Here is a 19,549-nt window from a genome sequence, read left to right on the forward strand (position 1 = left end):
CCTGACTTGGGCACTTAAAGTACCCACTTATTGTTCCCCTGGCCTTGTCCAAAATGCGGGATACAACTGTGCCATTACACCCACTCTAGATTCCCCCTTGCCTGGTTCCACTGAACTAGCTTCGAGAACCAGTATTTTTGTCACTCCTTCTTCCTCTACATTTATTCTTGTTTTTACTGTTCTTTGCAGCTCTTGGCAAAATAAAGAAAATGTTCTTCTTTTAAGAAAATGAGTATATTTAGTCAGTAGATTTCTAAAGCTCTCAACACTTCTAGATTCAATTCTCCTACGTGAAGTTTATATGATAACAATTAGAAGATGTTACCCATCAAATACAAATGCAGAGTTTCAAAGTTGCATAGAAGTAGCTTCCAATTCTTGCCACTACATTCCACAGAAAGACTATCTTGCCTTTGTTATCAAAGAGCAAGACACCTGTAACATGATAACTTCTTCATTCCTTAAACACATAAATGGGGCTTAATAAGTACCATACCAGAGACAGGATTTGTTGTTGTTAGTGCTACAGGACTCTGAAAAATTAGCGGTGCTTTGACTCCCTACTGCCTCTGGTCCTGTCAATCTCTTACCTGCTCCAACTCTTATCACTTCATCTGAATCAAAGGACTGCTTCTACAATAAGTTTAGTGCCTTAATCAATAATATTTCACCTAATGAAAAAATCCTCCTGCTTGGACACTTCAAAGCAAGGGTTGGCACTGAGCATGCTGCCTGGCCTCAGTATTTGGGTGCCAATGGTGTTAGCAAAATGAGTGAAAGTGGACATTTGCTCAAGCTATGTTCATGCAATGAGCTATGTATAATGAATTCTCTTTTTCACATGAATCCTCCACACAAAGTATCTCAGTGCTACCCACACCTGGACACTAGCATCAACTCAGTCTGATTATCACTCACTTACAAGACATGTGATATAATCATCATGTGATCCAGAGTGCTGACTATGATACTGATCATTCATTGGTATGCACTAACCTCAAGTTGCATCCCAAGACATTGTATAAAAGCAAGAAACTCTCCTTACTATGAAAAAATGCCAGGTGGCTGAAATTGAGACATTGTCTCAATTCATCAAGACTCTCTCTGGAACTGTATTATCTCTGAAGCCATGTAATACTACTGAGGGGAAATGGATTCTTCTCAAAGGAGCCATCTATCAAACTGCCTTGGATTCTTGTGCTAGCTTCCATCACAGCTCAAACTATTGATTCGATGAGAACTCATCTGAAATAATCCCACTCATAGAAGACAAACAGTCAGCTCTCCTTAAATATAAGTGCAACCCTAGCCACTCTAACTTGCAGGTGCTTTGAGAGATCTGGTAAAAGGTGAAACGTACAGTGAGATTGCATGCAAATGATTATTGGCTACAACTGTGTGAAAGTATACAAAAAGCTGCTAACCAAGGTGACATGCAAGCAATGTACGGGGGAATCAGAAAAGCTCCTAGTCTTGTTCTGAGGAAGAACACCCCTTTAAAATCTTCCACAGGCAAAGTCATCAATTCCCGCAATAAGCAGATGGATCAATGGAGAGCTATACGCTCATGAAAATGTGGTCCATGACCCCGCTCTTGATGCATTTGAAGTCCTCTCAACCCTGACAATACTTGATCATGAACCTACTGTAGACAAAGCAGAAAAAACCACTGATCAGCTTCCTTGTGGTAAGCCACAGGTACAGATTACATATCAGCTGAAGTTACTAAGTGCGGGAAATCCATCCTCCTCTCCCATCTGTACAAATTAATATGTATGTGTTGGAGCAAATGTGTAGTTCCTCAATGTGGTTTCATATCTGGTAGGTCCACAATAGATATGATATTTTCCTTGAGACAGCTACAACAAAAGTGCCTTGAGCAAAGGAAATCTCTGTACATAGCATTTGTTGATCTCACCAAAGCTTTTGATCTTGTCAACAGATATGGCTTGTTCTGAATCCTGAAGAAGACTGGCTTGTCTCCTAAGATCCTAAGCATTATCAAGTCCTTCCATGTTGGTATGCAAGGAATTGTGCAGATTGATGGGTCACATTTGGAAGAAATCGAAATCAAGAGTGGTGTAAACCAGGGCTGTGTTCTTGTTCCAACACTTTTTGGGATTTTCTTTGCTTTGCTACTTAAATATGAATTCAGTAATTCTTCAGAAGGAGTATACCTTTGGACCAGATCTGATGGGAAACTCTTTAACCTTGTTCGTCTCAAAACCCAATAAGTTCTTGTCCATGAAATGCTCTTTGCAGATGACACAACAATTGTTAGTCATTCAGAAGCAGAACTACAAAGTCTCATGGATTGTGCTTCTCATTCTTATGACAATTTTGGTCTGACCATAAGCCTAAAGAAGAAAGTAGTTATGGGTCAACAAGTTGACTGCCCTCCTGAAGTTACAATACATGATAAAAGCCTGGAAGCAATTGAAACATTCACTTACTTGGGGTCCATCATCTCGCAAAATCTTGGCTTGGAAGCTGAAATTAACACTCATATCGGAAAAGCAAGCAACACCATAGCTAAACTTCAAAAGAGAGTTTGGAAAAACAGAGTGCTCGCTCAGTCAATTAAGATGTTCATCTGTAGTGCTTGAATACTTAGCTCTCTATTGTATGGCAGTGAAATGTGGACTCCTTATGCCAAGGAAGAAAGAAAACTGACCAGTTTCCATCTTCAATGTCTCTGCCATATCCTGGGCATATGACATGACAAAATTTCCAACTTCACTGGTCTGGAACAGGCCAAGATACCCAGTATGTTCATGCTCCTGAGACAGAGGTGCCTCTGTTGGTTAGGACACATAAATCATATGAGCAATGGCTGAATCCTCAACAGCATACTCTACAGTAAACTGGTCACTGGCAAGCATCGACTTGGATGACCCAAGCTCCATTTTCTTGATGTCTGCAAGAAAAGCCTGCACAAGCAGCGCATCAGTGGCCAACACTGGGAATCAATCGCCTTGGACTGTTGTGAGTGGAAAGCTGCCGTGAAGCAGGGCCTAAGTCGCTTCAAGATGGAGAGGGTCAATGATCAGAAAGAGAAGAGGCATCAGAGGCAGGCAAGACAAGATGGTACTTGGCATGCCACTGCAAGCTCAACCAAGTTTGTATGTGCAACTTGCTTGAGCGTCTGCTTGTTGGTCATTGGACTCCTCAGCTACTCAGGAAATTGTGGTGGTCCCTGGTAATCCAAAGGTGCAGTCTCCATCATCTCCCAAGACCAATGGCTGCCAATGATGATGAGGGCATCTAAAATTATGCTATATAATTCCAAAGGTGCAGTTATATATTACATACCACATATAGCAGATCAACAAATATGTGAAAGAAAGGCAGCCTTTGATGCTCATAATGACAATTTATTTTCACAAATACACAGATTAATTTCTTCTGAGCCCACTAAAGAGAGTAGCAGTTTTGCCTTTGATTTCAGAAAAGCATAATCAGATCCATAGCATGTAAAATGGAATCAGAAAACAAAAATGTTTTTGCTAAGCCATTGTGACATTGTTGATCTACAGCAATTCACTATTACAGCTTCCTCTCTAGAATGCTAACAGCATCTTAAAAATGCTACAGACCTCTTCAATGCTTTTTTGAGACTGGGTGCAAAAAGACAGGATGCATTCCAGAGAACCTTAGCACAGAGGGAGGCACAATGAGCAGATACAGATGAACTTATGATTCCTATGATATAGTGATTGGTTATTAATTAGTAAACTCCTGAGGACAAATCCTGGTGGCAATAAAATCAAAGGGAATTCTGCCATTGGCTTCAGTGCCAGTGAGGTGTATGTTATATAGCCTTTATAACAGACCTAGCAGGAGAAGCCACCAGTGCCTATGCTGTGTGAGTCTGTCTGAGAGACACACCTCAATGAACAGATTATCAGGCATTCTTGTTAGCACATAAAGTTTATCCATGATATCAAGGGAATGAAGAACAAAGGGACTCAGTCTGCGCATACAGTGTCAAACACAGAGGAAATGTCTGTTGGACATAGACAAACGTAACAAACAACACTGACAGTACCTTCAATGCATCGACAGCCATCCTGCAGCACCCGGGCATACATCTCCACTTTGGACTGGGACAAAAGTTGGTCTCCTGTTAGGTATGTGTTGTGAGATGAAGCAATGTAGTAATTACAAAGGGGTTGATCCATATCCTGGTGAACTTCACAATGCAGTGGGTTAAATATGTCACAAGCAGGACTGCGCATGAAATTGGTGAAACCTTTGAAGAAAAAATAAACAGTTCTTCAGACTGCAGTGTACCTTAATAGGGAAACCCTACTAGAAGGACTTACCCCTAACAGTTAATTCTCCCCCTACAGTATATCAGCATTAACCCACTCTAAACCTGTTGGATCATGCAAGATGAATCCACTGTGCTGGCTAACACTCCTTTGAGTGTATATATGACTATCTAAAGCAGTGGTATTCAACTTTTCCAGCCTTGTGGACCCAATCCCTGGTGCAGGGCTAGTCCACAGACCAGATCCCATGCATGGGGTCAGTCAGCAGGCCTGAGGTGATATGGAGTCAACACACAGGATTAGTTTGTCAGTGCAAGCCTGTGTGCCAGCCTGGCTTCACATGCTAGATCCAGCTGCAGAGCATCCCCATGTGCTGGCCTGGCCTTGCATGCTGGCACATGAAGCTATGTCATCTGGCCATGTCATGGATACAGAAATGTGGTGGTGGAAGAGCAGTGGCTGGGTTAACTACTGCAGCTCTGGGCTCTGCTGTGGTAATTAATGCTACCACCGCTCATCTGCCATCAAATTCTTGGACATGTGGGGAGCCCTGCAGGCCAAAAGAAATAGCTGCCTGCATGTAGGTTGTTACCTACAAAACCTCATGCCTCTCTGAACTAGTTAGCCTCTAAGGTAGGCTCATTCTGCTCTACTTTCTGCCTGTCATCAGACTAACATGCCTAGCCTCCTCTGTCACAACTCTTTATAATAGGCTGAAGGCTTGCAGCCTAGAGCAATTAGCTAGCTGGTAACAGGCTACCCACCTAAGAGACCACAGCTCGTTCAGTCAATCGGTAAATGAGGTGAATTTAACTGGCTGCCCAGGAAAGAAAAGGGGACAGGAAGAGGAAGTGAAGGGGAGGATTGGGGGGGGGGGGAATTGTTCTGGTAGAGAAGCAGGTCTCTCCAAGGAAGAATGAAGAATACAGGGTGAGAATTAACCCATGTTTGTGGATGTTCACTGTGGGCAGTGTATATTTTCTGTTGTGCAGATTAACCCAGGGCTGAAGCTTATATTTGACTATTTATGTTTTTTACTGAACTCTGTGGTGCAGAAGAACCCAGGGCATTATCACTGGTGGCGTGAAGCCCAGAGAAAGATGATAGCTGGGACCATATTACAGGAATTAGTTTAAGGACTGATTTGAGTCTGGCAGAGTCTGAGGCTAGCCAGGTGGACCACTACACTCCTGCTGAAGCCCACAGTAGTTTGAACCACTAATACCAGAGAAGAAAAGGCTTTCACTGCCTTCTGTATGCAATACACAGTTACTTCAGAACAATATTGCAAAAACTAAAAATGAAACGCATCATAACAGATTGACAAATCCATGCCTTCTAAAACCAGGAGGTTTTATACATCATTGGCTTAGAGATGCTTAAGGGGCATATTAACAAGGAACAGCAAAGACTAAACATCGGATTCAAGTATAAAATATATAAGCTTAAATAATGAATAACAGTAATAGGGAAAGGCTAAGAAAAACACAAATCTGCAATCCCATTTCCCAGCCTATTTTCAGATTATACATTTCCTTCAGGCCCTTAAGGGGTATACAACAGAAATTTGTGTGTAGAAACTCTGAAACCCTGGAGAGTTGTTTTTTTTCTGCCAGATCTAATGCACAGACTTAGGCAAGTATACCCATGCTGTCTCTTGCAGTTCAGTCAGCAAAATCATTTCACTAACAAGCAGAGCAGAATAGGTCACCAACTCCTTTAGAATGTACCAAGCTTCCTTTCTTCAAATTATCGGATGACATTACCAAGGACACCTCTGCAAACAATTGGGATGAGACACTGCCCTTAAAAAAATGGGTCCCTGCCTCCCAATCTTAGCATAGAGGTGGCAGTGTCTCCTGACTCTTTATGAGGTGTTTGCATGTGGTAGGAGAAATATTAGTTGCCTCTCCAGCACTACCCTCTTTCACTCAGATGCTGCTGAATGTTCTGGGAGGTGTAAGACCCATTTGGAGGAGTGAGGGATGGCTTAGGTGAATTAAAGGGAGGGATCTTTTAGATGCACAATTCCTGACAGCCTCATTTTAGGGGTATACAAAGTCTCACTGCTGACCCAGTGTACATTACAGGAAAAAGTTATGTAGTTTGGGGCAGTATTAACTGTTTACGTCACCACTGAAATCCCTCTTAAAGTGAGATTTAGGAACAGCAGACAAGAGGAAGGGGTATGAAGGCATAGAACCTGCAAAAGGGTAGGCCTGGCACCCCAGAAATTCCCAGGACTTTGTACTAGTAAGTACACTAGTACTTTGTACTTCCCCTGTGGGAACCCTCACCCATGGTAGAGCCTTAGAATTGTTCCAGTAGATAGCAACAACGAGGAAGCTACCCAAATCCAACCCTGGCATAAGTGGAGACAAATACTACTGAAATCAACGAGATGTCTGACCATTTATGCCAGGCACAAATTTGGCTCCTGGGTCTCTACCTTGCCATTGACTCCGATCTCATGACACCTGATGAATGTCTTTCACTAAAAAGCTTGTCTAACTTTATCCAAATGACATAGCTGGTCTAATAAAACATCGCCCTAAGAAGTCCTTGCTTCTTGCATAATTTCTGGACCATCAGGGCTATAACATTGCTTGTATGCTCATTTACGTTCTTCATTTTAAAATTCTCTGATTTTCTATTTGATGCTGAAGAAATCAAGAATAACTGAAGTTAGATTGGGAATAAGTCTCCAGAGGAGTCACCAAACAAAAGCCCTACTTAGGCATTTTTTTCAGTTTAGGAAGCAGTGTGCATACCGTAGGCACACCGTGTCCTGATACAAAGCTCCCTGGTGCCATATTTTGATTCAGTCATACCCTGGAATGACTGCAGTGTATTTTTAGTGCCCACCTCTCCCCTTTGGTATTGATCTACACCAGTAAAAATTAAATAAGAATCAGGGACAGTGCATTTAAATAAATACCTGCCTCCAGAACATGGAATTTAAAATGTTTTGAAGGGTCTCAGTAAACTATTCAGACCCTCAACATAATTAAAATAAGAGGGGAGAGTTATGAAACCTAATGGGAATAGAAATGTTTTCAGGAATGTTTAAAATGTCACAGCATATTTCTTTTCCTAATTCTGGCCAAGTAAATTAACTCCGGGCCACACAAAGGAGCTTGTGGTAGAAACATAAACCCAGGTTTCTGGCTTGCTATTGTTTTGCTGTTAGAGGAAAATGATTCTTTTCTCTACAGAATCCAACAAGAAAGTTAATCTGATTCATTAAAGTTATCTTCTAGGCATGTTAACAGACCATAGAACTTCATTTATTTCAATCTAGTTTATGAAAGCATCCAGATCTGAATTTGGTATTAAGCTGGTTTCAGAATTAATACACCATCTTCAGCCTAATGTGTGTGAATGAAAGAAATCAGTACTAAAATCCATAAGAAACTCACAGGCCTAATTCTGTTCTATGTCTAATGTAAATAAATATAAATCAAGGAACTGTCAGGTAATATATATGGATTTATACAAATGTAATTGATAGCAGAATTTACAATTTTTTCAGCAAAAACAGGATACAGTATATAAAGCACAGTTTATATTTGTGGTTTAAAACTAGATGATTAGTAAGAAGCATTTATACAAGTTTTATGGAATTTTAAGACAGTGTGGTTGTGAATATGACTTGTTATTAAAGAACAGTATCTGGTGATACAGTATTAGTCTAGTACTTCAGCCTGTTTGTAGTCTCTTTTCCCCCTAACTTATTAAAATACATCAAACACTACTGGTAGGTATCTTTTATGTCAGTCCTCTATTGTAGTCATAAATCATCAGAAGATACATCAGAGAAAATGCAACACAAATATATGAAGAATCACAAAGACTTTACCTTCTATCCCCAAAACATTTTGCTCCTTGTTTTCTTCTGAAACTTCAAACTTCCTTATGATGTCAAGGCAATAATCTGTTGTCACATTATTCATCTGCACAAAAATGACAGCATTGGTGTACATATTTTTTCTAGTATGTGACCAACATGTCAAAATATACTTCAGGCTCCTGTATCTGGTTGAAAGTCTTGTGATCAAATACTGAGTTCAGTCAGCCATGAATAAGACTGTCAGTAACACTATTCTAAAATGACTTTTCAAAATTTGGATCTTATTTAACTCTCCACAAGTTGCATGCTTTGTATCTTTTAACTTTAAGAATGAACACGGTAAAGAATAAGAACTATAGAATTATATTGGTTGGTCTGAAGAGCTCAAAATTACCTGAAAGACAGTCATCAATAATAGTTCAAGTTTTAAAAGCATATTACTAAGCACAAATAATGGATTGAATCTGGTATTCTTTCAAACAATTTACAAAAGAAAAGGATCCAAGGAACCTGATTTTCTTCTCACATTTGTGTTCCATGGCTGTGACTCCATTGTTGTCATCAGTTACCCATGATATATGAGATAAGACAGAAGAATCAGATGCAGAGGTGAAATATTGACTCCACTAAAGTCAACAGGAGTCATGGCATAGATTTTATTTTAGCTAGGATTGAAATCAATGACATAACTCCCACTGATTTGAATAGGGCCAGGATTTCAACTCAAATATCTATGTATTCAGCAAGGTTAATAAGAATAAATAGCTTTTATACTCCTACTGCAAATTGAACAGAACTAAAGCAAAAAAAGGTCAGGTTAAGCACATTTTTCACCAAAAATATCAGAGGCTTTATGGCAATAAAGATGGAATTAATAATATTTACATCTCATTTTTATTATCAAGTTCCTCATTCTTCACCAGAGTCAGTTTAAACACAGGATTTATACATAGTTGCAAATTAAGAAATAAATCAAACTTGAAGCAAAGGAATCCAGGAAGATTTATGTTCTCATTCTCAAATTATACATAGTTCATATTAAATATGATTGCTCCAGGAAGCGGCAGCAGTACAGATTATTCAGCATTGTGCATTCTCCTACACTTACTGTTCAGACTCTAAGAAATACTCCCTAGGTGACTTGTGGTTTTCCTTTTCACTGACTGGAGGCTTTTTTTTTTTTTTTTAGCTGACATGCCTATTTCCATAAACTTCACTCTTTGTATGGTCTGATCATCTCCACTTTTTCTAGAGTTTATCAAGGCTACACTTTAATTCTCATCTCTGTGGAGACCCTTTGAACAAGGTTAATCCCCTAGAGCTGAGTATTTTGGTAAGAACTTGATAGTGTTGTGTGATGATGAGAAACTTCCTGAAAGACAGTGAATGCACTCACTCTGACTGAACATATCTCAAGTAGCATTAGCAACTCAAGGCTAGGGCCAGACATTAAAAAAGCCTGAGCCTGAATTGATTCAATCTTTGTAGGTTAGTCTCACCTGGCAGGCTAAATCACTTTGTAACTGCACCGACATCCCAGACATGCAGGCACACACCTGCAGTGGCTCAGGCTAGAGGGCGGGGGGTGGTGGTGCTAGAGCAGGCCTCGCTTCCCTTGCACAGAACTGAGCTGGGGGGGGGGGGGGGGGCGATCTATTTCCAGGCAGGCAGCACAGGGGCAAGGGCAGGCAGACCCAGCAGCCAGTGGGGGTAGTGGGGAAACTAACTCTCCTCCCTGCCCCTCTCTGCCTCAGGGGCCATGGTGCCCCCCTGCTGCAGCAGTGATGAGGGAGTGCCTGCCAGACCCTGCTCGGGTCCCTGCTGGTGGGATAGAGAGTGGGGAATTAAACCCCTCTCTGGCCAGTTCAGCCCAGACTGGCCATTCCCCCCAGCACAGTGTCCCTGCAGCCAAGGGTGCACTATAGCACCACCTGGCACATGACCTGAGCAACTGCAGGCACGTGCTCGAAGTTCCTAGTTTCATAGTTGGTAGGGTCGGAAGGGGCCTGATTAGATCATCAAGTCCAACCCCTTGCCCTGGGCAGGAAAGAGTGCTGGGGTCAAACGACCCTGGCTAGGTGATTGTCTAGCCTCCTTTTGAAGACCCCCATAGTAGAAGCGAGCACCACTTCCCTTGGAAGTTGGTTCCAGATCCTAGCCGCCCTGACTGTGAATTAGTGTCTCCTGATGTCTAACCTGAACCTACTCTCAGTCAACTTGTGGCTGTTATTCCTTGTTACTCCTGGTGGTGCTCGGGGGAACAGGGACTCTCCCGTTCTCCACTGGTTCCCCTTGGTAAGTTTAGAGATGGCCACCAGATCCCCTCTCAGCTTTCTCTTGTGGAGGCTGAACAGGTTCAGGTCCTGTAGCCTCTCCTCATAGGGCCTGCCCTGCTGCCCCCTGACAATGTGAGTAGCCCTCCTCTGGACCCTCTCAATGCTGTCCACATCCCTCCTGAAATGCGGCACCCAGAACTGGATGCAGTACTCCAACTGTGGCCTGACCAGTGTCGCATAGACGGGGAGGATCACCTCCTTGGACCTGCTCGTGATGCATCTGTGGATGCATGACAAGGTGCAGTTAGCCTTCCTGACCACGTCCTCACATTGGCGGCCCATGTTCATCTAGGAATCAATAATGACTCCAAGGTCCTTTTCTGCCTCTGTACTGATGAAAAGGGAGTTCCCCAGCCTGTAGGTATGCTGCTGGTTCTTCATCCCCAGGTGCAACACTTTGCACTTGTTCATATTGAAAACCATCCTATTCTCATCTGCCCACCCCTGTAACCTGTCCAGATCTAGTTGTAGCCTGTCCCTCCCTTCTAGCATGCTCACTTCTCCTCACATCTTAGTGTCATCTGCAAATTTGAACAAAGTGATTTCATTCCCTTATCTAAGTCGCTGACGATGTTGAACAGTACGGGCCCGAGCACTGAGCCCTGGGAGACCCCACTGCCCACATCCCTCCAGGTTGAATAAGACCCATCCACCACCACTCTCTGGGTGTGGCCCTCCAGCCAATTTGTGACCTATCTGACTGTGTTGGCATCGATGCCACAGTTGCCTACATTTTAATGAGATTGGGGTTAGAGACAGTGTTGAAGGCCTTCCTAAAGTCCAGAAAGACTACGTCCACCGCGACATCTGTATCCAAGCATTTTGTGACCTGGTAGTAGAAGGCTACCAGGTTGGTCTGACAGGACCTTCCTCAGTCCAGAGGGATTGTTTATCCTGTTACAAACCAGTTCAGCCTACGCAGGTTAGTCTACCTGCAAAGGTTGAATCAATTCAGACTCCGGCTTTCTGAATGTCTGTCCCTAGCCCCTATGTCCTTAGACTAACATGGCTACAACCAACAACCCTCTATCAAGTTGTTTCCCACTTTATTCCCTGGACTTTCCTGTAAAAGCGCTCCACTGTGACTGAAAACTGCATTATGACTCTAAGAGCAGCATGTGTTCTGCTTAGCATTAGGAAACTTCATGCCAATATTTTTCTGTGACTGGGAAGAGATACCTTCATCACTACCACAATCACTACATCAGGACTTTTGTTCACTGAAAACAACGTTGGACTTTTTACTACTTCTGACCTCAACACATTGCAGAGAAATTCATATACCATTCACTTTTCTAAGTCTCAAGAGATATACCACAAGGCTCAGGAGCCTTCACTGTTGTGCAGCTTTCCTATTTTTTACCCAAGCAGAAGGTATATACCAGTTATTTTGCATCATCTGTTGCTTCAGGTGGGAAAATAAAGTTAAAGATCTGCAATAAAGATGGGCAATAAAGTATTCACATCATGATGTGTCAAAGTAAAGGAAAAAAAAGACATCAAAGCCTAATCTAGGTACTAACCCTAAATGTGCACTTGATGATTTAGGGTGCTGCATGTTATTAGCAATATCCCCATTTGTCATTTCTGTTGGTGCCAATTCAGAAAGCATTTATGCAACCGCATTCGTGGAAGTTCTTAAGTACATACTCAAATTCAACTAATTCAATTTAAGTGCTATCCTGAAACTGGATACTTTTATAAACAAGGAGGTATGTTTGTATGATACCAGCACCTAGGGACCCAATCAGGATCAAGTCTAACTGTGCTAGGTGCTGTAAAAACTCAGAATAAAAGGCAGTCCCTTGCACTGAACACAGTGCAGTCTTAATGGACAAAATAGACAGACAGACAGATGCAACCTAAAAGCCAAACAAATTGTATACAATACATATAGAACTCATTAGTTACATTCCTCTCACCTGCCACTCAGATTTTTTTTTTCCATTTTCCCCAAACCAACTGCCTACTTTATCATAAAATTCCATTGACAGACCAGGTTCTTACTGATATAAGGGAACTATTATCAGCGATGCTTCAACCAACCTCCTCATCTGTCTCCAGAGCACTCTGAAAACGAATGCTGAAACCCAGCAGGTAAAATTATTAGAGAGAGACACCAGCTGAAATTCTCACTTTCTCATCCATCAATATCAGTCCTTTGTGACAGCGAGTAGTGACTGAGAATCTATTAGGTTGCAGCAGAAGATTAAGACCGTCTGACCACATACTTACAGTTTATTCAGATTCTCTGCACTGAGATGCCCTGTACACCATTAACCTGGCTTCAACATTCATATGCATATGTGTTTTTCCTTTTGTCTTTATCAGTTTTGGGTAAGCATTCAGTATTCTACAAGCAGCACATACTAAACGTTCTCCCTTAAGTAATTTACTGAGGCGTGTATTACAAGTTATACAGCTAGTTATACAAAATGAACACAATTGGCAAATGTTGATCCAAAAAATTCAAAAATTCTCAAAATACAAGCTTATTATAGAGCATTCATTTCAGCTCTATGATTATTACCCTTCTCCTTATTACCTGGATTGGCTCATATTCTAAAACATTCTCCTCATCTATTATATATTCTAATCTTTTCTTAACAGATCCTTTATAAAATCATCTCCATTCCAGTATGATTACTTTATTAGCACACTCACACTGCATGTCAATGAATAACATTTAAATTTAAAAAGCCAGACTGCCAAGCATGTTAAAAAAGAGTTCTATCCAATAAAGGTTTAAGGAGGGGTTTTTTCATATTTTAATAAGCAGAAATATTTTCCTCGTAAGAAGGAAACTATTACATGATGAGCTTATAAAAATCTGTATTGATAGATCTATAAACTTAAATTTGATATATATCTCTTGCTTTGCTTCATTAGTTATGTGACAGGAATAATTTCATAACTGCCACATATAGTATTTCTATAATTTGCATTTTCTTACATATTTGATTAGTTCTAACTATAAAATGTATAAGATTTTTATGACTATTCTCGATACACTTATCTTGATAAATATTTAAAAGGTACCCTAATAGTACTGATAATTCAACATAACTCTTATACATAATGTGTCTTACACATAATCAAAAAAGGGTGATTATACCAGATAAAAAAAATAAGTATTCCTGAGAACTGAGCAGACATGAACTTCTATTGTACTTATAAAGTCTGCTCTAAGTTCAATATTAGTATTGATACTAGAATCTACTCTCACCCAACAACCTTATGAATACGTTTTGCTGTGAAGGGAAATACAAACTCATCACTCTACAGGTGTAGAAAATAAACAATTTTCTTGGCCACATTGGCCAATGTTTCCAAGACCTGCAAGAATAAGACTTATGGGATAGATATCATGTCTGGTTATTGGCTCTTCCTTACAAGGATTGCTAACACTAAAAAGCAGGATAGTTGGTATTTCTAAAAATGCCAACTTAATCTTCCAGGCAAAGAGGCCAGCTACAGGGAAGGGAAGTTCATGTACTGAACTTAGAAGATTAATTTGTAACTTCAAAGCTTTAAAATCAAATCTGCAGTAGCTTTCATAATATAACCCCCCGCACCCGCCTCACTTGCCCAGAAGTAAACCACTCATGATCAGTCCCTCTCTGCTGCATCCCAGAATGGTCTCCTATAGGTGAATGCTAGAGCATTAGTTTATGTAGTTCTTCTGTGAAGAAGACTGGTTTCAAATGATCAAACAACTTTTCATTGGGAGACTGAGAATAAAGAATGGATCATGACTTCCTAGACAACAACTGCTGAACCCCTTAGGGGACCACATTTTACAAGCCAAAAACTATAGCTCTCAGCTGATGGGGAAAACAGTGGATGGAATGCAGGTTCTTACAAGCTACAACTTTTGACCAGACCTCAAGGCAATACTATCAATGAAATAGTGATATAATGCTGTAGTGAACACTGTAATAATATGACAGAATTATCTGCCTCTTGGCTCACATCTCTGTCTCTCCAAATATTAGAGAATGCACAGAGAGATAACTCCATCTCATTTTGCTTCTTAGAAAGCCTTATTTATATCGCCTAGCTAAGCCTGTGACATCATGAGAAGCCTACTAGAATTTCACAGAACAATATAAATGAAAACACTTCACAGAAGAAACATAACAACTGATTATCCAAGCTCAAACAGAACTTGACTTTTGACTATAAATGCTATTCATAGCAAAGCCTTCTGTAGCACAAACTAGGTAGAGTTAAATTTACCATTATTAACCACAAGTCTTCTTGATGTCTAAATGGCAGTGTCTATATGTGTTATAGATAGGTTCTTTGGTTAGATGTGATATTTTTTATTAGACCAACTGAGTAGCTGGAAAAAAAGTTCTCAACAACCATCACTTATCAGGCATAGGAAGTCTTTGCTGGTCTGAGACTCCAAGGAATGAGAAGCTAAAAGTGTGGTAGGATGTCAGTGAAAATAGGTAGAACCAAAGAACCTTGCCTGCCTATGTCCTTACACCAATGCGGCTACAAACAAAAACTCATCTATATGTATTATAGACATGAGAAAGTTTCATCTAGTCAAAGGCTATATCAGTTAAAGAACATGAGTCCCCTGACTTATGCTTTTTAACTTTAACTTAAGAGAGATGACAGATTCTCTTCATTCTAATGACATTTATCTTCATTAAATTGTAGAATGACTTTACTAGAATAACATTAAAAGTAATGATTTGTACTAATTAGTGAGTATGGACATATACAGATACATATGGGTTACCAGATATGACTAATTAACAGTGGACCTTCTAAAATCTTTTGATTGAGGGGATTTGTTTTTATATATATGAAAGACTTTATTGACTTTGATGTAGATATTTTCTTTCTAAACAAAGCAGCCTTTGCCTGCTCAGAAGATCGTTTTTTTAACCAGTGATCTGCTGGCCTAAAACCAAATGTCACAAAGGTCTGCAAGAAGTGACGCTACCCCTGGCTTGCAAAATGGAAGTGGAAAAAAGAGGGAGGAAGGACAACATCACTTCTGATATCTCAATCCTCCTTAGGAAGAGGCTGCAAACTTGTCACCCAACAATCTGACATCACCAGGATCAAGGTGCAGCAATGAGAGCGAGAATTACAGAAGATGTTGTGGTATACGATGAGAGAGGTCTCATGAAAAACATACATGCACACACACATTACATTTATATAATATTATTATTTGTATAAATTATAAATTTATATTTGTCACAATAAAGAAAGGGAAACAAAAGTGAAAAGGATAAGATGAGGAATGGAGAGAAGAGAAATTCAAAACACTTGCAACTCCAATAGCATCTATCCAGGCATAGGATGCCAGCCGGAGGGAACATTTCAAGGTGGCAGTGATGGACTGGATGTTGAATGCTCATAAAAATGAACTTATCAAATCATAGAGTTAAAATATATAGCAAACAAGTATACTGTAAACTTGAGCAACATAAATAACCACTATAAATTACCAAGTAAATATATAGACCAATTATACATACATCCCAAGGGTTTATTGTTTAATTAAGTCTGTTTTGCTAGTATAAGAAATCATAGAACTGAAAGGGAACTGGCAATACAGGTGTATTCCTCCTTGGTTGCTGAGCTGATCCTCTATTGCATATACACTTCTTTTTTCCTTTTCAATACTTCCTTAATATCACTGGTGAGCCAAGCAAGTCTCCTGGCTCTCTTCCCACTTTTTGCCTGTATGGGGATGGCCTGTTTTTGAGTTTTGAGAATTGTCTCCTTAAGGAAGCACCATTGTTCCTCCACACCCAGATTATCCAAATCCAGTCCTCTGTCATGGACAGGAAGTAATGGTGCCTGTCCAGCCCCATCTTGAACACCTTCAAGGAAGGCGACTGCACCACCTCTGCTGGGACAGTGTTAAGGATTCTGATGACCCTCACAGAGAAGTTTTTCCTTATATCCACCCTGAATTTACCCTCTATGAGTTTATGCCCATAGGTCCTCATCCTCCCTTGAGGTGCCCTACTGAATAGCTACTCCTAGTTCTTGATGCTCCCCCCTCGCACCCCGCACGGTACTTATAGGCAGCTATCAAGTCACCTCTAAGCCTTCTCTTTCTCAGGCTGAACAGGCACAGGTCCCAGACTCTCCTCATAGGGCCTACCCTCCATGCTATTAATCAAATGAGTGGTCCTTCATTGTATCCTCTTGAGTTTATCCATGTCCTTCTTGAAGTGCATTGCCCAGGACTGGGCACAGTACTCCAGCTGAGGCCTCACCAATGCTGAATAGAGAGGGAGGAGTACCTCCTTAAATCTATGGGCCACACAGCAGCCGATCCATGCCAGAGTTTTATTGGCCCTTTTGACAGGCAGCCTCATCACACTGTTGGGTCATATTCATCTTCCAGTTGATCATGACCCCCAGGTCTCATTCAGATGTTGTGTCAGCCAGTGGACCACCACCCAGCATGTAGTTATGGTGAGGGTTCTTCCTACCCAGGTGAAGGACCTTGCACTTTTCCCTGTTAAACCTCATCTGATTTAATTCTGCCCATAAGTCAAGTCTATCAAGATCCTCCTGGATCTTTGCCCTACTCTCTGCTGCGCCCACATTTCCCCACAGCTTGGTATCATCTTCAAACTTAATCACTACACTTTCTACCCCTTCATCCAAATCATTAATGAATATATAGAATAGCATGCGTCTGAGCACCAATCCCTAGGGGACCCCACTAGAGTTGGCCCTCCAGGATGAGGCTATCCCATCAATCACCAATCTCTGGGATCGGCCTCTGAGCCAGTTGTCCACCCACCTCACTATAGACTGGGCCAGCCCTGTACTCTCCAGTTTGTTAGAGAAAATCCCATGAGAGACCGTCAAAGGCTTTACTGAAGTCTAAGTAGATGACATCAACCTTGTGTCCCTCATCCAGATGGTTAGTGACCTGGTCATAGAAGGACACAAGATTCATCAGGCATAAACTACCCTCAATAAAGCCATGCTGGTTGCTGTTAAGCACCCAATTTGTCACCAGCTTGTAACTGATGGCCTCCTTAACCAAATTTTCAAAGATTTTGCCCAGGACCAAGGGCAGACTGACTGACCTGTAGCTTGTGGGGTCATCTCTCTTCCCTTTCTTAAAGATGGGCACCACATTGGCCCTCTTCCAGTCACTTGGGACCACTCCCGAGTTCGACAACTATTCAAATAGTTTGGTTAATGGCGCTGCTATGAGTTTGCCAGTTCTTTCAGGACTTTTGGGTGCAGGTCTTCTGGTCCAGTGGACTTGAAGATGTCCAAGCATTGTAAAAGATACTTTACCTATTCTGGGCTGATTTCATGTAGGTTGTTACCTTCCACCTGTTCCCTGGGCCTCTGTTCAGATGAACAGCCCCCACTGGGTTTCAGGAATACTGATGTAAAGTATGTATTCAGGAGTTCTGCTTTTTCGCATGCATCCACTGTGGGCTACCTCTGGGTATTCAGCAGAGGCCCCACAGTGGAGCCCAATTTTTTCTTGCTCTCTATGTACATGTAGAAGGACTTTTTGTTGCCCTTTATATCAGTTGCCAGTTTGATCTCCAGACCTGCCTTAACTTTCTGTATCTCTTATCTGCAGGCCCTGGTGATACAGGTGTATTCCTCCTTTGTTGCTCAGCCAATCCTCCATTGTATATACATTTCTTGTTTCTTTTTCAATAACTCCCTTATATCACTGGTAAGCCAGGCAGGTCTCCTGGCTCTCTTCCCACTTTTTTCCTGCATGGGGATGACCTGATTTTAAGCCGTGAGAATTGTCTCCTTAAGGAAGCACCATTGTTCCTGCACACCCAGATTGTCCAAATGCCAATTGTAGAGGGCCTCTCCAATGAGCCTCTTGAGCTTGCCTACATTTGCCTTCTTGAAATTCAGGACTTCTGTTCTAGTGACTAACTTCCCAGTCTTGTGGTGGATGGTAAACCTTATCAGGTCATGGTCACTGTCTCCCAGAGTACCACCAAATCTCAGGTCTCCTATGATGTCCTCCCCTTTGGCCAGCACTAAGTCCAGAGTAGCTTTGCCCCTGGTAGGCCCTTCCACAACCTGTGTCCGTAACAGATCTTGCAACCTTCTAGGTTATTGTCTTTCTTCTGACACACCGAGTGCTCTGTATTTCTGACTCTTCAAAGTCAGGAAATCAGTTAAAAATGCTGGGTCTTGTTTTTTTACCTTCCCTGCTTCCATGTGTTCTCCTTTTCAGTTCACAGCATTAGGAACTGTGGTCCAATTAGATTTCACCTAATACACTGTATTTGGGACCCAGAGATTACTGGGTTCAGTCACCAAATGGTACAAATCAAAAAGACATCAGTGGTATGTTTAACATATACTGACTAATCCTATTCCTTGCATTCCTGGGGCCTACAGCAGGTACAGATATTTTAAGACATTCATTCTGTAAAAAAAAAAAAAATATTTACTGCTAGTTTCCTATTGTTTCCTGCCGCAATAATTATTGCTACAACATTGTATTGTGGGGTAGAACAAAGCGTAAGGGTAAATTCATTTTCTCAAGCAGACTAATGTAGATTACAACTAAAATATGTTGAATTTCACTAAATAATTAATGCAATGTTTTATATAATTATATATGCATGCTCCCCGAGTGTAATTGTTATAAAATTATGTCTTCTTCCTCACAGACCAATTAAAAGGTGCAGGTGCAATAATTCTGCTAACAAGACACCTTGGATCATATTTAGTAAGTTATTTCAAGGAATGTGTTAATGTCCAGCTGAAGATCAAAACCCTTGGGAGCATGGCCCCTAGGTAGCTGCACAACTGGTTTTCATTATTTAGTTTGCAAATTATTTTATATACCATCCAACATAGTGTCAAGATGTCAACTTGCTACCAGCATAATGTTAGAGTGTTATTATTTCCATGCATCTTCTGTCACTTGTGACTATAATGGGGCAAGATGTAAAAATTAACAGCATTTTATGAGCAAATACAACATGCAGGTAATACTACTGAGGCTATAACCTAGATGGCAAGATCCCATTGTCAGGATGAATGAGAAGTGTATTCGATGGTAAAGCAGCGGGAGGCAGAAACATACACAAAAT

The 19,549-nt window shown here is 41.1% G+C and overlaps 1 protein-coding gene across 3 annotated transcripts in view; it reads right to left on the minus strand.

Annotated features, from left to right (window-relative positions):
• The window catches only part of PLCH1 (phospholipase C eta 1), a 215,019-nt gene that overhangs the window by 72,114 nt on the left and 123,356 nt on the right, over nt 1–19,549 (minus strand). For all 3 annotated transcript variants that reach the window (XM_014602787.3, XM_059731059.1, XM_019491860.2), the window contains exons 7-8: nt 8,134–8,227; nt 4,049–4,252 (exon numbers count right to left, since the gene is read on the minus strand). In XM_014602787.3, coding sequence (XP_014458273.2) covers nt 4,049–4,252; nt 8,134–8,227 — 298 coding nt within the window. The remainder of the gene's footprint in view (nt 1–4,048; nt 4,253–8,133; nt 8,228–19,549) is intronic.

Source organism: Alligator mississippiensis, chromosome 7 (genome assembly GCF_030867095.1).
Source record: "Alligator mississippiensis isolate rAllMis1 chromosome 7, rAllMis1, whole genome shotgun sequence".
NCBI classification, from domain to species: Eukaryota; Metazoa; Chordata; order Crocodylia; family Alligatoridae; genus Alligator; species Alligator mississippiensis.